Consider the following 18,323-nt stretch of genomic DNA (forward strand, 5'->3'; position numbering starts at 1 on the left):
AAATTGGACAGGATTGGGTCCTAAGAGCCCAATCTTGAGCTCTTCAGCACCGGCAGTACAAGTGAACTGCCAGTGTTGTGTATTGCAAACATGCCGTAAGGCATGCCTGTGATATCCAGCGCTGAGTCAGTGCCTGAGCCAGCCTAGCACCAGTTGACTCTGAGCTAGGTAAGAGCTCCTGCGGTGGTGAGGACCTTGGGGGTGGAGGGAGGCATTTCAGGGCAGAGGGAGGAACCGGGGTGGAAGGGGTTGGGACCGGCAGAGCTCTCAAGTCTGTGCTGGCAAAATGGATGGCACAGACTTGAGAAGCCTTACTGTAGGGCTTGGGGTTTTTCCCTGAGGAGACCTCTGGCGACTGTCACGGGGCTATAGGATGCAGCGGTAGCTGCTTTGGTACTGCTGCACCCGGCGGTAGCGCCACCTTTAGGATTGGGCTAGAAGACCCTTACCTACCTCACAGAGCTCTTTTGGCATTGCTGAGGGAGCTCTGTTAGGGTAGGGCTTCACAGATCCCTGCAACCTTGAAAATTGTCCATTATTTCCAAAGTCTGTTGAATTGAGGACCTCTAAATTGAGGGTTTTCATCAGGTATAGGTTAAATGCCTGCATTTGCAGAATTAAGTGTGCTTTCACCCTCCTCCTAGTGGTCAAGATGGGCATGGCAGTGATAACAAGTGTCACAGGCAAAGACAGGCATGTTCCCCAATTAGATTTGTAATTAAGTTCAACAAACTAAGTGATCTTATCCTCAAATCAGGATATAGCTCAGTTTAGTTTGAGCCCAGTTATGAGCCGAGTATGACCTCAGTAGTAGGTCTGATGAGGGGGAGGGAGTTGAATTCTTCTCTTGTTTAAATTGAAATATAAGCTGGAGACATATTCAGAGGTCATGTTTGCCTTCAGATTGAAAGTGAGTATTGCAAACTGCCAAAGGTTGGAATCCAAGGCTGGGAATGACAAACTTCAGTGGAGATTCTTCTCCTAGGTGGTTACAGAAAAACCACTAATTGCCAAACTCCATGTTGTGTATGTCAAGGATCAAGCCTGTAGTAGGCTTGAAATGATGATCCCAAAGTAAAAACATTGCAGCGATGCAGGGGATCATTGTGGAGAGCAGCCAAAGTATGATATGTTGATATGTTCAACATTATGCACTTGCATTGCTTATTAGGGTAGAATAGTTTTATCTCCACAAATCCTTCTAACTCAGGCTCTCATTGCCCGCCCACCCCTTGCATGGCTATAGCCCTAGGGGCAGAGCTAAACAGGTATGATTTTAAGCAGCATCTCTTCCTTTTGGATTGTTTGAGCCCGTTTTTATATCACATCAAACAAAACACTCTGGCACAGTGTACGTCCTCCCCGTTCTGCTGGATGCAGCACGGCTTTGTATATCCAGCCTGGCCTCTCCTGGTTTTGGGCCTGTGTTGTTTTCACTTGGATTTTAAATATGCATGCCTTTTGGGTTCTCATTTCTGTTTCATGAAGTCTAACACCGCCTTAGTGCACAATTAAAGAATACAGCGTCAGCAGCATGAGCCTTATTACCATCAGATATTGGTAATTTCATTTTCAGTGCTACTGAAATCACTCAGGATGAAGGGAGGGGAAGGAGGCCCAGCTGAACAAGGTGAAATTAGCTCTAAAAGGCAAACGGCTGCCGAGAAAGGTACAAGAGAGCCTTGGTTTGAAAAAGCATGTAGTAAAGTGAATGACAGAGGAAACAAGCATCCATTAGGAGTGGCCACACATGGAATTACCACTGAATGAAACTCAATAAGCTTTTATAGGCACTGGCCAGAGCTGTGCTGCAGAAGGAGATAAGAGAAGGTAACCTGCAACTGAGGGGGGGATGCCACAAAAGATGGGTGGGAGGGAGAGCATTTAAAAAGTTCTGCATAAAATGAATATGAAGATGCTGGAAACATGGAGGATGGATATGTCAAAGACCATTCAGTTGTCCTTCTCCTACAACAGTATAGTTGCCTGCACTGAGTAGAAGATGGAACTAGATGACTTCCAACTCCAGCATTTAAATTCTCTGCGTATTATTTTTCAAGTTTCTATACCACTCTTCCCCCAAAGTGCTCAGAGTGGTGTACACAGCTGCTCTCCTCCTTTTGTCCTCACAACAACCCTGTGAAGTAGGAGAGGCTGAGAGAAAGTGACTATTACTACAGTACTCCATTTCAGGAACTGTCTTTCTATTATAAATGCAGTCTAAACTTTAATATTTCCTTCCCCTTCAGTTTTCCTGTTCCTTACTGTGCAGTCCTATGCATAATCAAAAGCCAGCCCCATGGTGTTCAGTAGGGCTGACTCCCAGGAAAGTGTGTACAGGATTGCAGCCTTAGGACCCAATCCTGTGTGGGCCAAGCACCAGTGCTGAGCTCCAGCACCAGCACTGGGTGTCACAAATGTGCTGTAAGGCACATCCATGACAGTTGGAGAGCAGGGACTGCCAGCGCTGGACTCAGCACTGGAGGGACGCCTCTCCAAGCAAGGCAAGAGCTCCAGGTGGCAGTAAGGGCCTTGGGGGCAGGGCGGAGGCGTTCCAGGGCGAGGGGAGGACTGGGAGAGCAGGGTGGGGGAAGTGACCAACCTGGGACGGGGGGTGGGATTGGCAGATCCCTGCTCCACCGTATCCTATCCACTGTGTTGGGTTGCAAAGCCTGACATGGAGGTTCTCAAGTCCGCGCTGGCAAAATAGCCAATGCAGACTTGAGAAGTCCCTCCCATTATGGGGCTTGGGTCTTTCCTCAGGGGGAGGAGACCTCCAGCAACCCTGGTGGTGCCGCTGGATATGGTGGTAGCCATTTTGGTGGTGCTGCATCTGGCAGCAGCGGCGAGTATAGGATTGAGCTGTTAGTTCCTACGTTCTGTAGATGTGTTGAGCCAAGTGGCTCGTAGCCGCCCTCCCTCTCTCTTTTGGCAGTGCACCACTGAAATGTGATGGATACCCATCACCTTTCAGTTTTATCCTGTGTTTAAAGGCCATTGCAGATGCAACCATCACTTTACAGACAACTTGATTTTCTGTCATTTGTTCAGGAGCCTCATTCTGAGGGCTGATTCATGCAATCTCCTGGATGTAATTTAGCATCCCCTGATGGTGTGAAGTGAGAAGGGGAAATGAGTATCTCTAAAGTCATGGGGGGGGGGGACGACGACGACAGTGGAGAGCTGTGATTGGCCAGGATTCCTGGTCTCAAGTTCTGTGTGTGTTTTCAAGTCGACTTGCTTCTTTACTGTCCATGTGCAGCAAATACCAATGAATGCACAACAGCTTTGTCTGTTAGAGAATTGGCCCAAGGATTTTTTCTGTCGTCCCCCCCCCCAGTCTTAGTCAAATTAGCATTTTTGTGTCATATTATATGCATAATAATAGCACATGAAATGACCAAGAGTTGACTGGTTTTCTCATTTTCATTTTTAATGCCTGTCACTTCTTTTTTTCCTTCCCTTTGCCATTGTGTCTATGCTCTGAGCCAGTGATGGAGATCAGCAGCTGCTGTGCCCTGAAGCTCAGGAGATAGCAGCTTATGGGATGTTGCTTCTGTGTTCTCTCCTAAAGCACAGACAGTGGCCCTCTCTCTCCAATAATTTTCACAGTCGAGGCATGAGCGCATCAAATACTGGTCTCCCAGGAGATTCCCACTTGCCTGTAAGATGGGGCCCAGTGTGGGCCCTAGCCTGCACACGGAGTGTGAATTAGTTTCAAATGGTGTCACAAGCATTTTGCAATGTGCAGAGCACCTCCCAGTCTGTCTTTGTCTTCACAGCATCCCTGTGCCATTCAGTATAATACCAATTTTATAGATGAAGATGAAAAAGAATTGATTGACTGCAATTCTTTGATTACAGCAATGGGGCCCAAACTAATACTGTACTTTTAAAAAAGCGACTGATATCAGCAACATAAATCCTTTTTTATTATGTTTTTATTATTGTATTTCAAACTCCAAGAAGTGCACCTGGGTTTCTTGGCCTGCTTTACATTAGCAAGGTGGTTGTATGATGCACCCTCAGGCCAAGCTGTAAGCCAACTTCCCACCCTGTTATTTCACTGCTGGGGAAGTGGGGGATGATGCAATTGACCACAGCAGCATTGAAAGGAATTAGCACCACAGCACCTGTTAATAATATATTAATAATATAATAATAATAATATATAATAAAAATATAATAATAATAATAATATCACCAGCCAAAGCTGATAATACCTGAACAGGAAGTAGAGGTCAAAATATGAAAGGAGAAAAACATGTCCAAATGTGTACAACTTGCAGCCCAATCCTATGCCTATCTACTCAGGAGTATGTCCCATGATAGTCAATAGCGCTTACTCCCAGGTAAGCTTGGATACAATTGCAGCCTCAGGGCCTAGTTCTATCGAGTTTTCCAGTGCTGGAGCAGCCATGCCCATACAATGTGAACTACATTCTGTGGTGGGGAAGCAGTCACAGAGGCCTCCTCAAGGTATGAGAACGTTTGTTTCCTTACCTCAGAGCTGTAGGTAAGCTCTGTAGGTAAACACCCGTGCTGAAAAGTTGGATAGGATTGGGCCCCAAAAGCCCAATCCTAAGCATGTCTACCCAGAAGCTAGTCCCATTATAGTCAATGGGGCTTACTCTCAGGAAAGTGTGGATAGGATTGTAGGGCCTTAGGGCCCTATCCTATCCAACTTTTCAGTGCTGGTGCAGCCGCAATGCAGCCCCAAGGAAAGGGAACAAACATTCCCTTGTGTGTGGCTGCCCTCCCCATCATAGGATGCAGTGCATACCCCACTGGCACAGCTGCACCAGTGCTGGAAAGTTGGATAGGATTTGGCCCTTAGTCTCTAAGGAAAAAGAAGTAGGTGGGAGGCTTAAAAAGCAGTTTTGAAAAAATGCATCTGGTCACAGGTAACACACACACACACACAGGAAGTTTAAAAATCTATTTCTGCCTGGCCCACAGGTGTACGCATTTGATCCCTGTTGCATATATGCAGCATTGGGCAGAAATGGCTGAAAATGACATTGGGCCCAATCTTGTCCAACTTTCCAGCACCAGTGCAGCTGCAATGATCTAAGGCAGTGGTTTTCAAACTGGGGCATCATGACATCCCAGCCTGTGGGTCCTGGCCTCTGCCCCCTTAAGGGGCAGGGGCAGCCAGGAGACAGGGAGGGGGGCTGCAGGGGCTTGGGTGCACTTGCCCAAGCCTCCTGCAGCCCCCGGGGGTGCAGGGAGCCCTGCACAACCTTCTGCAGGGCCCTCCAGGTCAGGAAATGTGAAAGCAGAGCAATCGCACCCCGCTCTGCAAAACCGGAAGCGGAGCATGATGGCTCCGCTTTCCCTTCTGATGGGGCTGCAGAGACTGGGGTGCACCCTCCAGTCCCTGCAGCAGCCGCCTCTGTGTGCGGGGAGCCCTGTGCAAGCACCTGCAGGGCTCCGCAGGTCAGGGAAAGGGAGAGTGGGACAACTGCACTCTGCTTCCGCAAAAGCGGAAGCAGAGCAGATTGCTCCACTATCCCTTTCCCTGACCTCCCCGGAGAGTTTGAAAACAGCAGATCTAAGGGAACAACTGTTCCCTTACCTTGAGCAGGCCTCTGTGACTGCCTCCCCCCACAGGACATGCCCCCTTGGGGGAGATGTACAAATACATGCCCCCTTGGCAAAGCTGCACTGGCACTGGAAAATTGGATAGGATTGGGCCTTTTGTCACACCACCTTCCTGCGGGGCCACCACTGGATTTAGACACCTGATCCAAGTGCATTTGGAATTAGGGTGCTGCCTGTCACACACAGCAGGCCCCGCAGCAGGGGAAGAGGGGTGTGTGTGAGAAATCCATCCAGGTAGGCAAAGTGCTGTGTGTGTGTGTGTCTGTGCATGTGCAATCCGTCCAGGTGTGTCAAGCCTGGAAACAGACCCTTGCCCGTTGGGAGCCTCTCTGCGAGCGCTTGTGCGAGGCCAGAGCTCCTGGAGACCTCCAGCGGCAGCAGTGGTTGGCAAGCTGGCTGACACCGTGCGCGCGCTGGAGCTGGAGCCGCCTCGCTCACAATGGCACTGAAGTAAGTCGCCTGCCGGGGGAGAGAGGGGGGGAGAGAACACACACACCCCTCTCGCTCTCTCCCCAGCTCATTGGTGCTCCTCGCCGCCGCCTCGAGGAGGGCGGGCGACTCGGTGCAGAGGCGCCTCCCCACAGCTGCGTGCCGAGCGCAGGCCAGGCTGTGGCAGGCACTGTGCGCCCGGGAGAGCGCAGGGGGACGCGCGCCCGGGAAGGCTGCGTGGAGCCGGGGAAGGCAGCGCAGGGCGCCGGGGAGGAGCCGCGCGCGGAGGAGGAGGAGCCGCAGCCTGCGTGCGTCAGGTCCTGCTGGCAACTCGGCAAAGTTGAGGGAAGCGGCGCCTCGGAGGCGAGCGGAGCCCAGGCAGGAGCGGGGACGGCGCGGGCTCCCGGGGAGCGCGTCGAGGCGCCTCCCGGGGAAAAGTTGGCGGCAGGGCGGCCGGGCTGGGGGCCGGTCCCATGGAGGGACTGGAGCTGCAGCGCCACCAGCCGCAGCCGGCCCGGGACGCGCAGCCCTGAGCGGGCTCTCCATGGGCGCCACGGGTGCGCCTTAGGCGGGCGGCGGTGCGCCGTCATGGCCAAATGGCTGAACAAGTACTTCAGCCTGGGCAACAACAAGACCAAGAGCCCCCCGCAGCCGCCGCGGCCGGACTACCGGGACAAGCGCAACGGCGCGGCGGGCGGAGGGCACCACAACCACCATCACCACCACAGCCACCACCATCACCACCACCACACCTCGCCCTGCTTCCCGCGCCACGACACCAGCGACCTGCTGCGCGCCTACCGCGCCCAGAAGGAGCGCGACTTCGAGGACCCCTACAGCGGCCCCGGCTCGTCGCTGCGCAAGCTGAGGGCGCTCTGCCGGCCCGAGTACTGCGCGCCCGAGGAGCTGCTGGCCGAGCCGGCCGCCTCCTCCAAGTCCTTCTCCAGCGCGTCCTGCTGCGGCGGGGGAGGCAGTAGCGGCGCTGCCGCAGCCGCCTCCGCCGCAGCCTCCGCGTCGCCCCAGCTCTTCCGCAGCCACAGCGAGAGGCGAGCGGCCACCCCCACGGACCCCGCCGCCGTCAAGTACATCTCCCCCAAGCACCGGCTCATCAAGATCGAGAGCAACGAGGGCTGCAAGGGCGGCGGCGGAGGGGGCGCCCCCATCACCTGGAGTCCGCCGGCCGGCTCCGGCCAGAAGAAGCTCAACAAGTGCGCGGAGCAGTCGGAGGGAGGCAGCGCCTCCTGCACCAAGAAGGAGAAAGTAAGTCGCTGGCTTGGGCTACGCCCTGGGTCAAAAGGGGCTTCTTGGGGCAGGTGGGCTCGGGCACACGTGGCACTGGATACCTGCGCCCTCGTTGACTGGCAGCTGGCTGTGGCTGCAGTCCTGTCCTCACTTTCCTGGGAGAAAGTCCCATTGCACTCAGTTGGACTGACTTCTGAGTAGACATGCATAGGATTGGGCTCTAACAGGCCAATCCTAGCCACACTTTCCTAGGAGTAAGCCCCACTGACTGTAATGGGACTTACTTCTGAGTAGAGAGGCATAGGCTTGGGCTCTCTGTCAACTAGCTCCATTGTGTGGCAAGGTGATAAACTTCAGGCTGTGATGGGGTACCATTCATGCCCTGTCACATGTGACAGGCACATCATGTCTTGACTGTGTGTGTGTGTGCGCGCGTGCGTATATATGTATATGGGAGCCTTCCATTGAAAAGCATAGTATTTGAGGTGCTTATGGAAGCTGAAATTTTGTACAGGTTTCTTCAGGTGTGTAGTGACTCACTTGACGATGTTCACCAAATGAGACATACACATGTGAACCTGACTTATGCATTTGTTGACCTTCCACTGTTTATCCCTTATCTAGTACAATACTGTGGTAGGCACTGTATGAAACATAGAAATTACTCTGGCCAGTAGATTAAAGAAAAAAAAAAAGCTGGGATTGACAGGTTGGGAGAATGGGCTAGTTGCTTTCAACCACTGTGCCGTGGCACACTGGTTTGCTGCAGAGGGTCCACAGGTGTGCTGTGAGAGTTTGGGGAGGGCCGTTTATTAGTAGGGTAATTGGGGAATTTGAGCCCCCTACCAGCAGCATGGTGTGCCTTGTCAATGGTCAATAAACTGATGGTGTGCCTTGACAATTTTATCACCTTGTCCGTGTGTGAGATGAAAATGGTTGAAAATTGCTGTGCTAACTCATTCACCCAACCTGTCAATCCCATGCTTTTTTTTTTAAATCTCAAGTCCAGTTATGGACTTAATGTCAAGATACCACAAGACAAAGGCAACCACACCTACCACAAACAGGAGGAGTATGATTTCAGGGACCTCTGCAGTTTGGAGGTGGGTGGGTGACAGATTCCTTGACCCTCTATTTGTGGAGCTGCATGGGGGATGCCTTCCCCCTTTGTTATCATACTTGCATCCATTCTTCATCCAAGGCACTCAAGGGATGAGTTAACCAACCAACGCCCCCCCCCCCCCCCGATAATGCTGTTGGGTAGCTTAGGTTGAGAGATCATGGTTGGCCCAAGGCTACCCAGCAAATTTCATGCCTCAGCCCAAGCCTCCGCAGGCCAATTCTAGCAAACTCTCCAGGATACACTACTGTACTGGATCACCTTATTAAACTCCACTGAAGGAATATTTAGGCACATGTCAGTTCTGTAGCAGTTGTGTCTGGCGGCTGATGGTGATCTTGGTTATTGAATACAATAACAGGCTAAAATTAAGAACACTTCACGTATGAGCTGGCTATGAACACGCAGATGCCCCTATCTTCAATACAGAGTTGTATACACAAATTTAGTAAAGTTATCTTCTGGATTAGTTACCATCCTTGACCATTCCTCACAGAAGAATGTTTTAACAGCAGCCCCCCTCTTTGCCAGGACAGGACCTACATTAAACAACAGTACTTCTGAGCAGCATTTTCTTCAGACAGGTACTATCTTCAGGCTTGGGAACTAGGCCCAGATATTTCAGGCTTTGCAGGTCTTTTGTCAACACCTCCTTTGGTTTTGTGATGGGCAATTTGCAGGTGTTACCAGTTTTGTCATCCTGTGCAGGGGTTGTGACTTGTTAAACCTGAACTCAGAACCCTTTGGCCACACGTGTGAGAGGCTGAGTAATGCTCCGCACTTACTGTGGAGGGGAGTGGAGGATAGTCTGTGGGTAGGGGAAGGTCATTGGCCCCTGCATTTGGCCATTTCTGTGTACCGGAATGAATTGCAGGGTGACTCAGCTGCTTTATATGACCAAATGAAATCTATCATGAACTGCTGCAATTGTGTCTGAAATGTTCAACACAGTGGTTGTGTTTTCAGATCTGTAAATGAGAAAAGACATTTTAATCCCTCAGATAAAATGCCAGGGGAAATGGGGTTGTTTGTACTGCAATAACCTGAGTCATATGCAAAGTACTTTAACTGCTTGAGTCAGGCCTGATATTGTGTTAAGGGTGTTCTCTTCCTTTCTTTTTTTTAAGGTGTTAACATCTAGGCATTCTAAGGGGAGGTCTGCTGTCACATGACTGCGTTATGACCATGTTTGTTTCAGCAACTTGCTGGACACCTCCCAAAAATGTTTTAAATCAGTTTGTGAGCACAGTCCTATGCCTAAGAAGTTAGTCCAATTGAGTTCAGTATTTACTCCCAGAAAAGTATTGTAGCCCCTCCCCCTCATGTTAAACTGTCCTGTGTCATCTGTGGCAATTTATTATTATTAATTATTATAATTTCAGGATAATCTTAGTATTTTGGGACATCTTGGCACTGGAATGTTAACTGTGTTTTTGAGGTTGAACTCTGAACCTCTGACTAATAGTCCGGGAGAGGGAGCTTCAAGGCCTCTTGGTCCTGATGGTTCAGATTTCTTCTGGAGATGATCATCAGGCAGATAACTTGGTCATAATCTGAAGTTATGGAAGGTGCTATTGTTGCTTCACCCATATCCGAAGAACTGCTTTAGGCAAGGACTTGTATCCTTTCTTAACCTTCCCCCTCTTCTTTGAATAACAGACCTCCATGCCTGAGATTTTCAAACTTTCTGCCTTCAGGGAACCCTTTCCATATCGACTTGTCTACTGAAAAAGGGTTACATAGCTGCCAAGGAATTTCAGTGTTTGCTTCAGTGTTTATCATGCAAACATCACTTTGGTGTTTGCAAATAATTCTGGTGAGAGCTCTAGAGCCATGCTCACTTTTTGCAGGCCAGGAATTCCCCATTGCCCCATCTCCAAGGGACAGATGCTTTTTGGAGCCCACTTGACACTCCACTGTGTTTGCACATTGCAGACAGTGGTGGACCATGCAGATCCAAGGACACATGGTTGTTGGTGGCAGTGGTAGCATCCAGTGCTTCATTGGGGTAGATAGGCAGCACCATGCAGGAGGGGACAGTGCAGGATACTGTCCAGTGCATCAGCACTGGTTTCAAAGCAAGACTGATAATGGGTGAACAAACTGCCCTTCAACTAAGTAAGTCTGCCATTTCTGACCTCTTGGAGGAACTCCTGGCCATCTTCCAAGAAATATAGGCATTCCCTGGAACACAGTCTGAAAACTCTTCTCTTCTCACAAATACTTTTGCAACTTTCCAGTCTCCTTTCCAAAGTGGCTTACCAGGTTGCACTGTGGGAGTTGCTTCTGAGAAACAGAAGCCTGCAGACTTCTTGGGTACACGGATTGTGTGTGTTTTGGGATCCAGCTAGGGCAGTGCTGTAGGAAATACTGACCTTTCTTTATCATACTTCCAGAAGTGGTGATCGCAGGTACACATTGTGCAAATGCTCTATGACTTTATCATGCTCGAATGCATTGGACCATTGACCCATCTAGCTCAGGATTGTCTGTTCTAACTGACATTGACTTACCAGGGTCAGAAGTGAAGACTTTCCCCAGACATGCTATCTGGGGTCCTTTCAGCTAGAGATGCTGGGAATGGAATCCGTCTGCAAGTATTTGCATTATGTGCAAAGTTATTGCTTCTCATTCATCATTTTCCATTAATTTGATTTTTTTTGGGGGGGGGAGCCAATGCACAAGTGAGTTCAGGTAGATCTAAATTATGCAGACTATGTATACTATTGTTTAATGGTATCCAGCTGTTAAGGAGACTTGGGCTATAGAATAGATACAGTAGGGGGAAGCAGATGGCAATGCGTTTGGAGGAAATGTGTGTAAATAGGAGAAAAAATTCAGTTGCAAAGGTAAGGCAGAGATCAAAGTTCAAAAAAACTGTTATCCGTTGCAACACATATATATTTCTTAGCTTCTGCAATGGAAGATACAGTATCAAAGCAAGGAAATGCTATAGGAATTCAGCAACTGCTTTGTTCAGAAGTATTTCTACAGGTTGTGCAAATTTGGCAATCCTCTCTAGGTCAGTGGTGGAGGTTGTAGCCCAGGGCTTGAGTCAAGAACACTCCTACTGTGTTCAGAAGTGGAAGAGCCAGGCTATTTTATAATTGGTGGCTTTTGTCAAGGGAAATTGATACAATCTGAAACAGTGGCTTTGAGCCTTTCATAAGGCTTCTGAGGAAGTTCACGGTTCCTGTTGGAAGTTCCTCAATTGGAAGATGTGTAGTACAGGTCCAGCCTATTTATACATGGATTTTTAATACAAAATCTGCATCAACACTGGAAAGTTGGATAGGATTGGGCCCTTAGTTTTGAGGAAACATGCACAGGATTAGACTATAAGACTCCAAGCTGGAACTACCCAGGAACCAGGAATGAAAAAACAGAAAGCTCCATGAATGCACAAGTTTTGCATATGTCCACCCTGAAGCTGATTGGGCAGGATATAAATTGTGAAGTGTTGATGGATTGTCAGCCAGCTGCGCTCTCTCTCTCTCACACACACACATATATTAAGGAGGCTACTGTTAAAGTACTATTCAGTTTTTTAAACTGATTTTAAAGAGATGCATTTTCCCCTTCTCCAGGGATCAGCACTTTCCTTCTCTTTTGCAGGGGCCATTTGTGTTGAGTCAAATCCATGTATAAACTGATTGGCACTGACCCAGCTGTGCCAATGGGACATGTGCTGCATCCTGCAGTTGGGTGTCACTCACAGAGGCCTTATCAAAGTAGGGGAATGTTTGTTCCCTTACCTCAGAGCTGCATTGCCCTTATGTCAGTGCTGGAAAGCACTGACATAAGGGGTTAGGATTGCGCCCTAATTTGGTAGTCCATGGGGAAGTACACAGTGAGACACTGGAAGTGCCAGCTGTGGTTATGCTTTGAGGCACTGGACATGATAGAAGGTGATCATGTTTTTTTCCCTGAGATCTCGCAGACCACCTGGTCTATGGACCACAGGTTGGGAACCACTGATTTAAAACATTCCACAGAGAATGAAGAACTGTGGCTTAATGCTTTGCACTCCTTAACATTAAACAACATATCTCCCCTAGTCCTGTTTAGTTAAAGAAGATTTGTGACATGGTGTTGTGATGCTCAGTGTTTCTGTGCCTTCCTCTCTTTCATTGGCTGCCACTTACAGGATTGGGGAAATGCTGAAGGTCATTGTGTCTCATCCTGTATCTTTGTTAAGTAATGTCAACAACTTAGAAAAATCTTAGGGGATGCAAGGTAGAAAAAATTAAGTCTTAAGGAGCATCTTAAAACAGCAAAAAGATCTGTGCATGACTGCAGGGAAAAAAGGAGAATGTAAACATTTTCAAGAATATTAAATATTTGTTCTGCATGACTACCAACTTGGGTTAGTATTGCATTCTTGCACAATTCAGTGGAGCTTGCTCAGGAGGGACATCCCCATAGATTGTACTCAGGATGAATTGTGTAAGGCCATGCATGTTGGGATGTGTACCACTGATGAATTGGATAGTGATGCATTTCTATGACAGTTTCAAGTTAATAAATTGTTATATTCTGTCCACCTGTAATTTCATATAAACCACCCTGACAGGATAAAAGATTAAGGCTCTGATTAAAAAAAAATGTATGGCTGCATCAGTCATGCACTTTTGAGTCACTGACAGGAAACACAGCAGTTGCTGGGAAGTGAGCGATCACAGTGGAAATCTTCGTTCATACTGTAGTTAAAACATAGTCTTAATTTGTATTTTAAAGTGTGGTGCTATTGACAGATATGTTTCTTTTCTAGGTATCTATGTGTGTTATGTAAATGACTTTGAGTTGTGGTATACAGATATTTCTGTTAAACAAATAATGCCTGGAAGTATCAATTTCAAATAAAGAAACAAAAAGTCATACAAATTCTGAGGCCCCAGGCAGACATAGTAATCCTCATCTTCTAATTGTGGGTAGATGATGGAGTTTGTATTATGAGCTTGTGTAACCTCTCTTCTGTTTTCTCCTCTCATGTCCCATGAACATTCCCCCTCCCTTCCATGATGTATGTTTGAACTATGGTGTGTAGAATTATGCCTGCATTGACATGTACCATGGTTAGCACTAACTGGAATTGACCTTGTAATCAGAAATTGGTTCCAGGGTTTGTGTGGGTTTGCAAACCCTGGTTTCAAGAAATACTGCCAGTGTTAACCATGGTCAGGGGCAGGTCTAATACAACATTACTCCATGATTAAAACAAACCATGGAAGGGAGGCTGAGTTTTCTACAGAAGAGAGAAGGAAGTGCCTGTGATACACTCCCAGTTTCCTAACTGCTTAGGAGAATGGAAATTGCACTGCTTCTTCCAAGTAGTCATAATAACAAATTCTACAAGTGGTATGTTGATGCAATACAATCTGCATTGATATTAAAATTTCAGTTTCTGATCCTATGCTGACTGAACTATAAATCCACATACTGTATGGCAATCTGAGTGTTTCAGTCAATGCATGTACACCACTGGATTTCTGATCAGGTGACATTTTGCACCTAAATTTGTCAAATGACTCCACAATGGGAAAGCATTGTGCCTGAGATTATATAAAAGCTCTGTCTGGACTGTGGCATCTGATTTGTTTGTACATACATGTATGGCGCTTCTTATGCACACATGCATGTTAATGATAACAAAATTGAGCAGTGATTTGTTTCTGTGAATAGCTGATCACTGATATAATCTCCAAGATACAAATTGCCTCTTTCTTCAGGCCACCTCAAACGCAGTCCTTTTCAGTGGAGGCTGTTCATGCATTGAGCTGCCAGTCATGGAGAGTAGAGAAGCAGAGACGTACATGCATGACTGAACCAGGCCTTGATCTCTCACCTGAGTGCGTGAACTGCCTCCATTGAAAAACACTGTGCTATGTGAGGTGGGCAAAAGGTTCTAACTGTGGAGTCTGATTTGTTTGGTATAGGAGCTCACAGCACAATCCTGTGCCTGTCAACTTAGAAGTCAGTCAGTCAGTCATGTTCAGTAGGGCATTCTCCCAAGAAAGTGTGTATATAGGGTTGCATCCTAAGAGATTTAACTGAAAATCAATACTTCCCTAGTGTGATTCTTGCCCCTGCCATGAATTCTCATCTGATGGTTTTAGGGAAGCCACTTCCTCGCATCCTCAGTTCTGTAATATGGGGATAATAATGCTTTCTCACCTTCTAGGGCACAATATCAAGTTAAGCCATGTGAAGTGCTTTGCATGCACAGAAAGTGCTGTACAAATGCTAAGTGTTCATACATACAATCAGCCACCTGATGCTGCAGTCACCTAGTGATGAGTGCATATCATACCAAGTGTGAATCATTCCTCAGTAGAACTGATTATCACTGTGTGCCTTTCTCTTTTTCAAATAGTGTTCCCTGGAGTAGTCTTGGGACAGGCCTGCTCTTATTTAGAGTCTTGCTCATATATGGAACACCTGCTAATTTCTCCCAGGGTTGTTGTTTAGCGCAGCTCATGCTGCCCTCCCAATGAACCATCACACATGGTTGTTTGGAGGACAGAGTGGAATAACCCTCACACATACACATTCACTGGAAGAAGGGCAAGATACAAATGTAATAAATGTATACCTCTATATAGTGACATGAACTCTGGGGAATATGTATTGATCCTGCAATCCCAAGTATTCTACAGGGCAAAATTGTTCAGTCTATTGTAAGAGACTGAGCTGTGATCAAGAAAATTCCCACTTTGGATCTCATCTTTGCCATCAATTTATTAGGCAAGCCACTTGCTTTCAGCTTTTACCCCCATTTGCAGTAGGGATAATAATACTTCATGGGGCTGTTGTGATAATTGTAATTCATATGAATTGCAAAACTCAGAAAATGGTGTATAGATGCTAAGTATTAACATTGTTAATGTACTGTAGATGTTTGTCCACCCTCTGGGGATTTGTGATTGTTGATATGCTGCATTTACTTAACATTTTCCTGAATTATTTTGTTCTGTTTCTTGTCCAAACATGTAAAAATTTCCGTTTCTCTTGGTAATTTCTGTTGAGATACTCTCAAGTATGAATGGCTAGCATCTTTTTAAAAAAAACTGGAATTGTGATATGTAATATGTGATATGGAATTGATAGTATGTGATAATTGTAATATGTGATATGGAATTGTGACATGTAATGGCTATGATTGAGACCCACATTCGTGTGTGTTTTCAGTTTTGTCTAATTCAGTGTTGGAGATATATCAAGTGAAATTCTTCTCAGACTATTGAAGTCCGCAGGAGGGTTTCACTGAAGACACAAATCCAACAATGGAACTTTCCTTATTTTCCTGATTAGTGACCTCTGATGATATTTTTGCTAACTTTCATAGGAGTTAACTTCCTGAGCGTTAGTATTCACAAAGGAGAACTATAAAGTGTTCCTTCAAAGTTTATCTGCTTCCTCTGCAGTTGTGGAAGTGAGATCTTTTTGGCTTTCCCAGCCTCCAGAAAAGTACAAGGAGGTTCTGGGAGGCAGTGCCAAAGAGTGGGTGATGTGAAAGTATGTTCTGAGGAATGCTTGCACAAAGATCTGATGCAATAGTTCCTGGTATCTTAATCATGATTAACCGATCAGGAATGCCATATGAGTTTAAGCTAACAGTAGACCAGACAGAGAACAAGGTGTGCAATACAGTGTACAGTTCATTGTGCTTGGGATACTGGAGTGTTGTTCATTTCTAGAGCCAGGAGGCTACCTTAGTAACTATGGATGCCTATATGTCATGAAATTTGAAGTAGCTCATTCATTTCCAAGGAAATTACTGTTCTCATTTGCTTTTTTTTAATGCCATTCTTTGACCAAGCAGTTTGGGGTGATTGAAGTCCCCCCACATTTTATCCTATCAAGAACTCTGTGAAGTAGGTTTGTCTGAGAGTTGGTGGCTAGCCTAGGTCACCTGAAAAACTTCATGGCTGAGTAGGGATTTGATCTCTGAACCCAAGTTTCTGCAGTTGTAAGCCTGATACTAACCACTACGTAATACTGCCGTACTTTTTGTCTGATCTGGTAGGAATCTGCTTGAGACTGCAGCTTCTATCACTGTGCCATATCTAATGTTTCGAAATTATGTTCTAAGGTCCTGATTTCTATCCCATTACTTAAAAGCAAATCCTTGAAATGCTCAGATAGGCAAAAGATCATTCCTTTAGGAATATCTGACTTGATTTAGTGATGAAAAAATTCATGCCGATCCTTCACTGTCAAGCAGAGTGTCTGCGCAGGTTTATGCAGTGGCCTTGAATAACCTGTCCCTTTTAAATAGCTGAAGAATCCAAACCTGTTGGGAATTGAAGCTGTATGAGAAAAACAGGTATTGGATGAATAACTAGGCACATCTAAGACAGAAATTCCAAATGTTTATGTTTGCAGGATAAACATATCTTCTTCCCAAGTGGAAGATCTTCCCAAGTGGAATTTAAATGGAAGATGTTAACTACAGAACCATAATCTGTTTATTAGATTGTTGTTTGAGAAATGTTAGGAACTTGTGGTCTGATTTGACTCTAACTTGAGTTTTGCAGAATCATGTTGTGGAGGTAGTTCTTCCAGGGGGTCTAGCTCTCTTGGACCACTTCGCATGTGAACCAGGAATCTCAAAGCTTATGGCTAAGATACAGCTTGCTGAGTTACCCAAGATTGTATGCACTTGGATTTCAGGACTTATTTCATGCAAAAAAGCAACAGAGATGTGGCTGGCAAGCAGCATGAGGCCTCTGGATAATTCAGAGCTTGTGTAAATACTGGGACCCTGGTCTTTTGCTCCTGCCTAGACTATGGAGAAAGTCCATCTCCTGGCTGCAAGTGTGTTCAAGTGCTTCAGCTGTGGTCCCTGGCTTGGTACCATGTTGGAAAATATGTCAATTGTTTCAGGATAAATGAAAATTGTTTTGCCTTAAAGGTGCTATGACCCAACATTTAAAATTCCTTGTTACTGTCCCCTAACAGTTTCTTGTATTATGTCAGGAAGTAGCCTAGATCATGCGAAAAGGCTAATTGACCAACTTGAGTCCATCTGATTTAAATCGATTTGCATCAATCAACTTTACTTTACACCCAGCTTTGATCCTCTGCCATGCATTTCGATATGTGGGTTAAGAAAAGTAAGGTGAGAAGTTACTCTCAATAGGGAGCCATAGGATTTTCAAAGAGAGCTATGTAATTTTTTTCCCCTGGAAGTACCTGTTATGTCCTTGTAAAAACATGGCTACAGTTAGGTGTTAGTTGATTGGCAAGGTTGTACATTAATGCAGACCTGTCCAAATCTAGGAGACTTCTACCATTGACATCAGCATTATTTGGACCAGGGGTGTCCAAACTTTTTGGCAGGAGGGCCACATCATCTTTCTGACGCTGTGTCGGGGGCCGGGAAAAAAGGAATTAATTTACATTTCAAATCTGAATAAATTTACCTAAATGAATATGTTAAAGATGGAACTTATATGAATGAATGACTTGCAATATGCAATATTCATTCATAGCTTACATGAATGAATGGTCTTGCAATAGCTTAAGGCCTATAAAAGACCTTGCACAAAGCAAGCCCAGCCTTTCCTTTGCTGCAGCTGCTGCATCACAGATGTGAAACAGCAAACAGTGGAGGAAGCCCTTGTCCCACAGCTCACGTGAGATGTTGAACAGTTGGCTGAGAGCTGAGAGCAGTTGCATCAGGCCAGCGCGGACTCCTGCAAGTCTCTGGAGGGCCAGAGGCTCATTGGAGACTGGGGGCTCCCTGAGGGCCAACTTGGGAGTCCTCGAGGGCCACAAGTGGCCCCAGGGCCAGGGTTTGGGCACCCCTGATTTGGACTGTACCCAATGCAGTTTACAGCACCATCCTAACCCCCCCCCCAAACCTCCCAGCCATCACAAACATGCTGTAAAGCATGTTCACTACCACTCGAGAGGAGGCCTCGTG

At 46.6% G+C, this 18,323-nt stretch overlaps 1 protein-coding gene across 1 annotated transcript in view; it reads left to right on the top strand.

Moving 5' to 3' along the window:
• Window positions 1-6,230: 6,230 nt before the first annotated feature.
• Window positions 6,231-18,323, top strand: part of SHB (SH2 domain containing adaptor protein B) — a 161,328-nt gene continuing 149,235 nt past the window's right edge. Inside the window, 3 exon segments of the mRNA XM_066617800.1 lie at window positions 6,231-6,708; window positions 6,711-6,781; window positions 6,783-7,293. Coding sequence (XP_066473897.1) covers window positions 6,622-6,708; window positions 6,711-6,781; window positions 6,783-7,293 — 669 coding nt within the window. The 5' untranslated portion in view covers window positions 6,231-6,621.

The sequence above is a fragment of the Tiliqua scincoides genome, chromosome 2, assembly GCF_035046505.1.
Source record: "Tiliqua scincoides isolate rTilSci1 chromosome 2, rTilSci1.hap2, whole genome shotgun sequence".
Classification (NCBI taxonomy): domain Eukaryota; kingdom Metazoa; phylum Chordata; class Lepidosauria; order Squamata; family Scincidae; genus Tiliqua; species Tiliqua scincoides.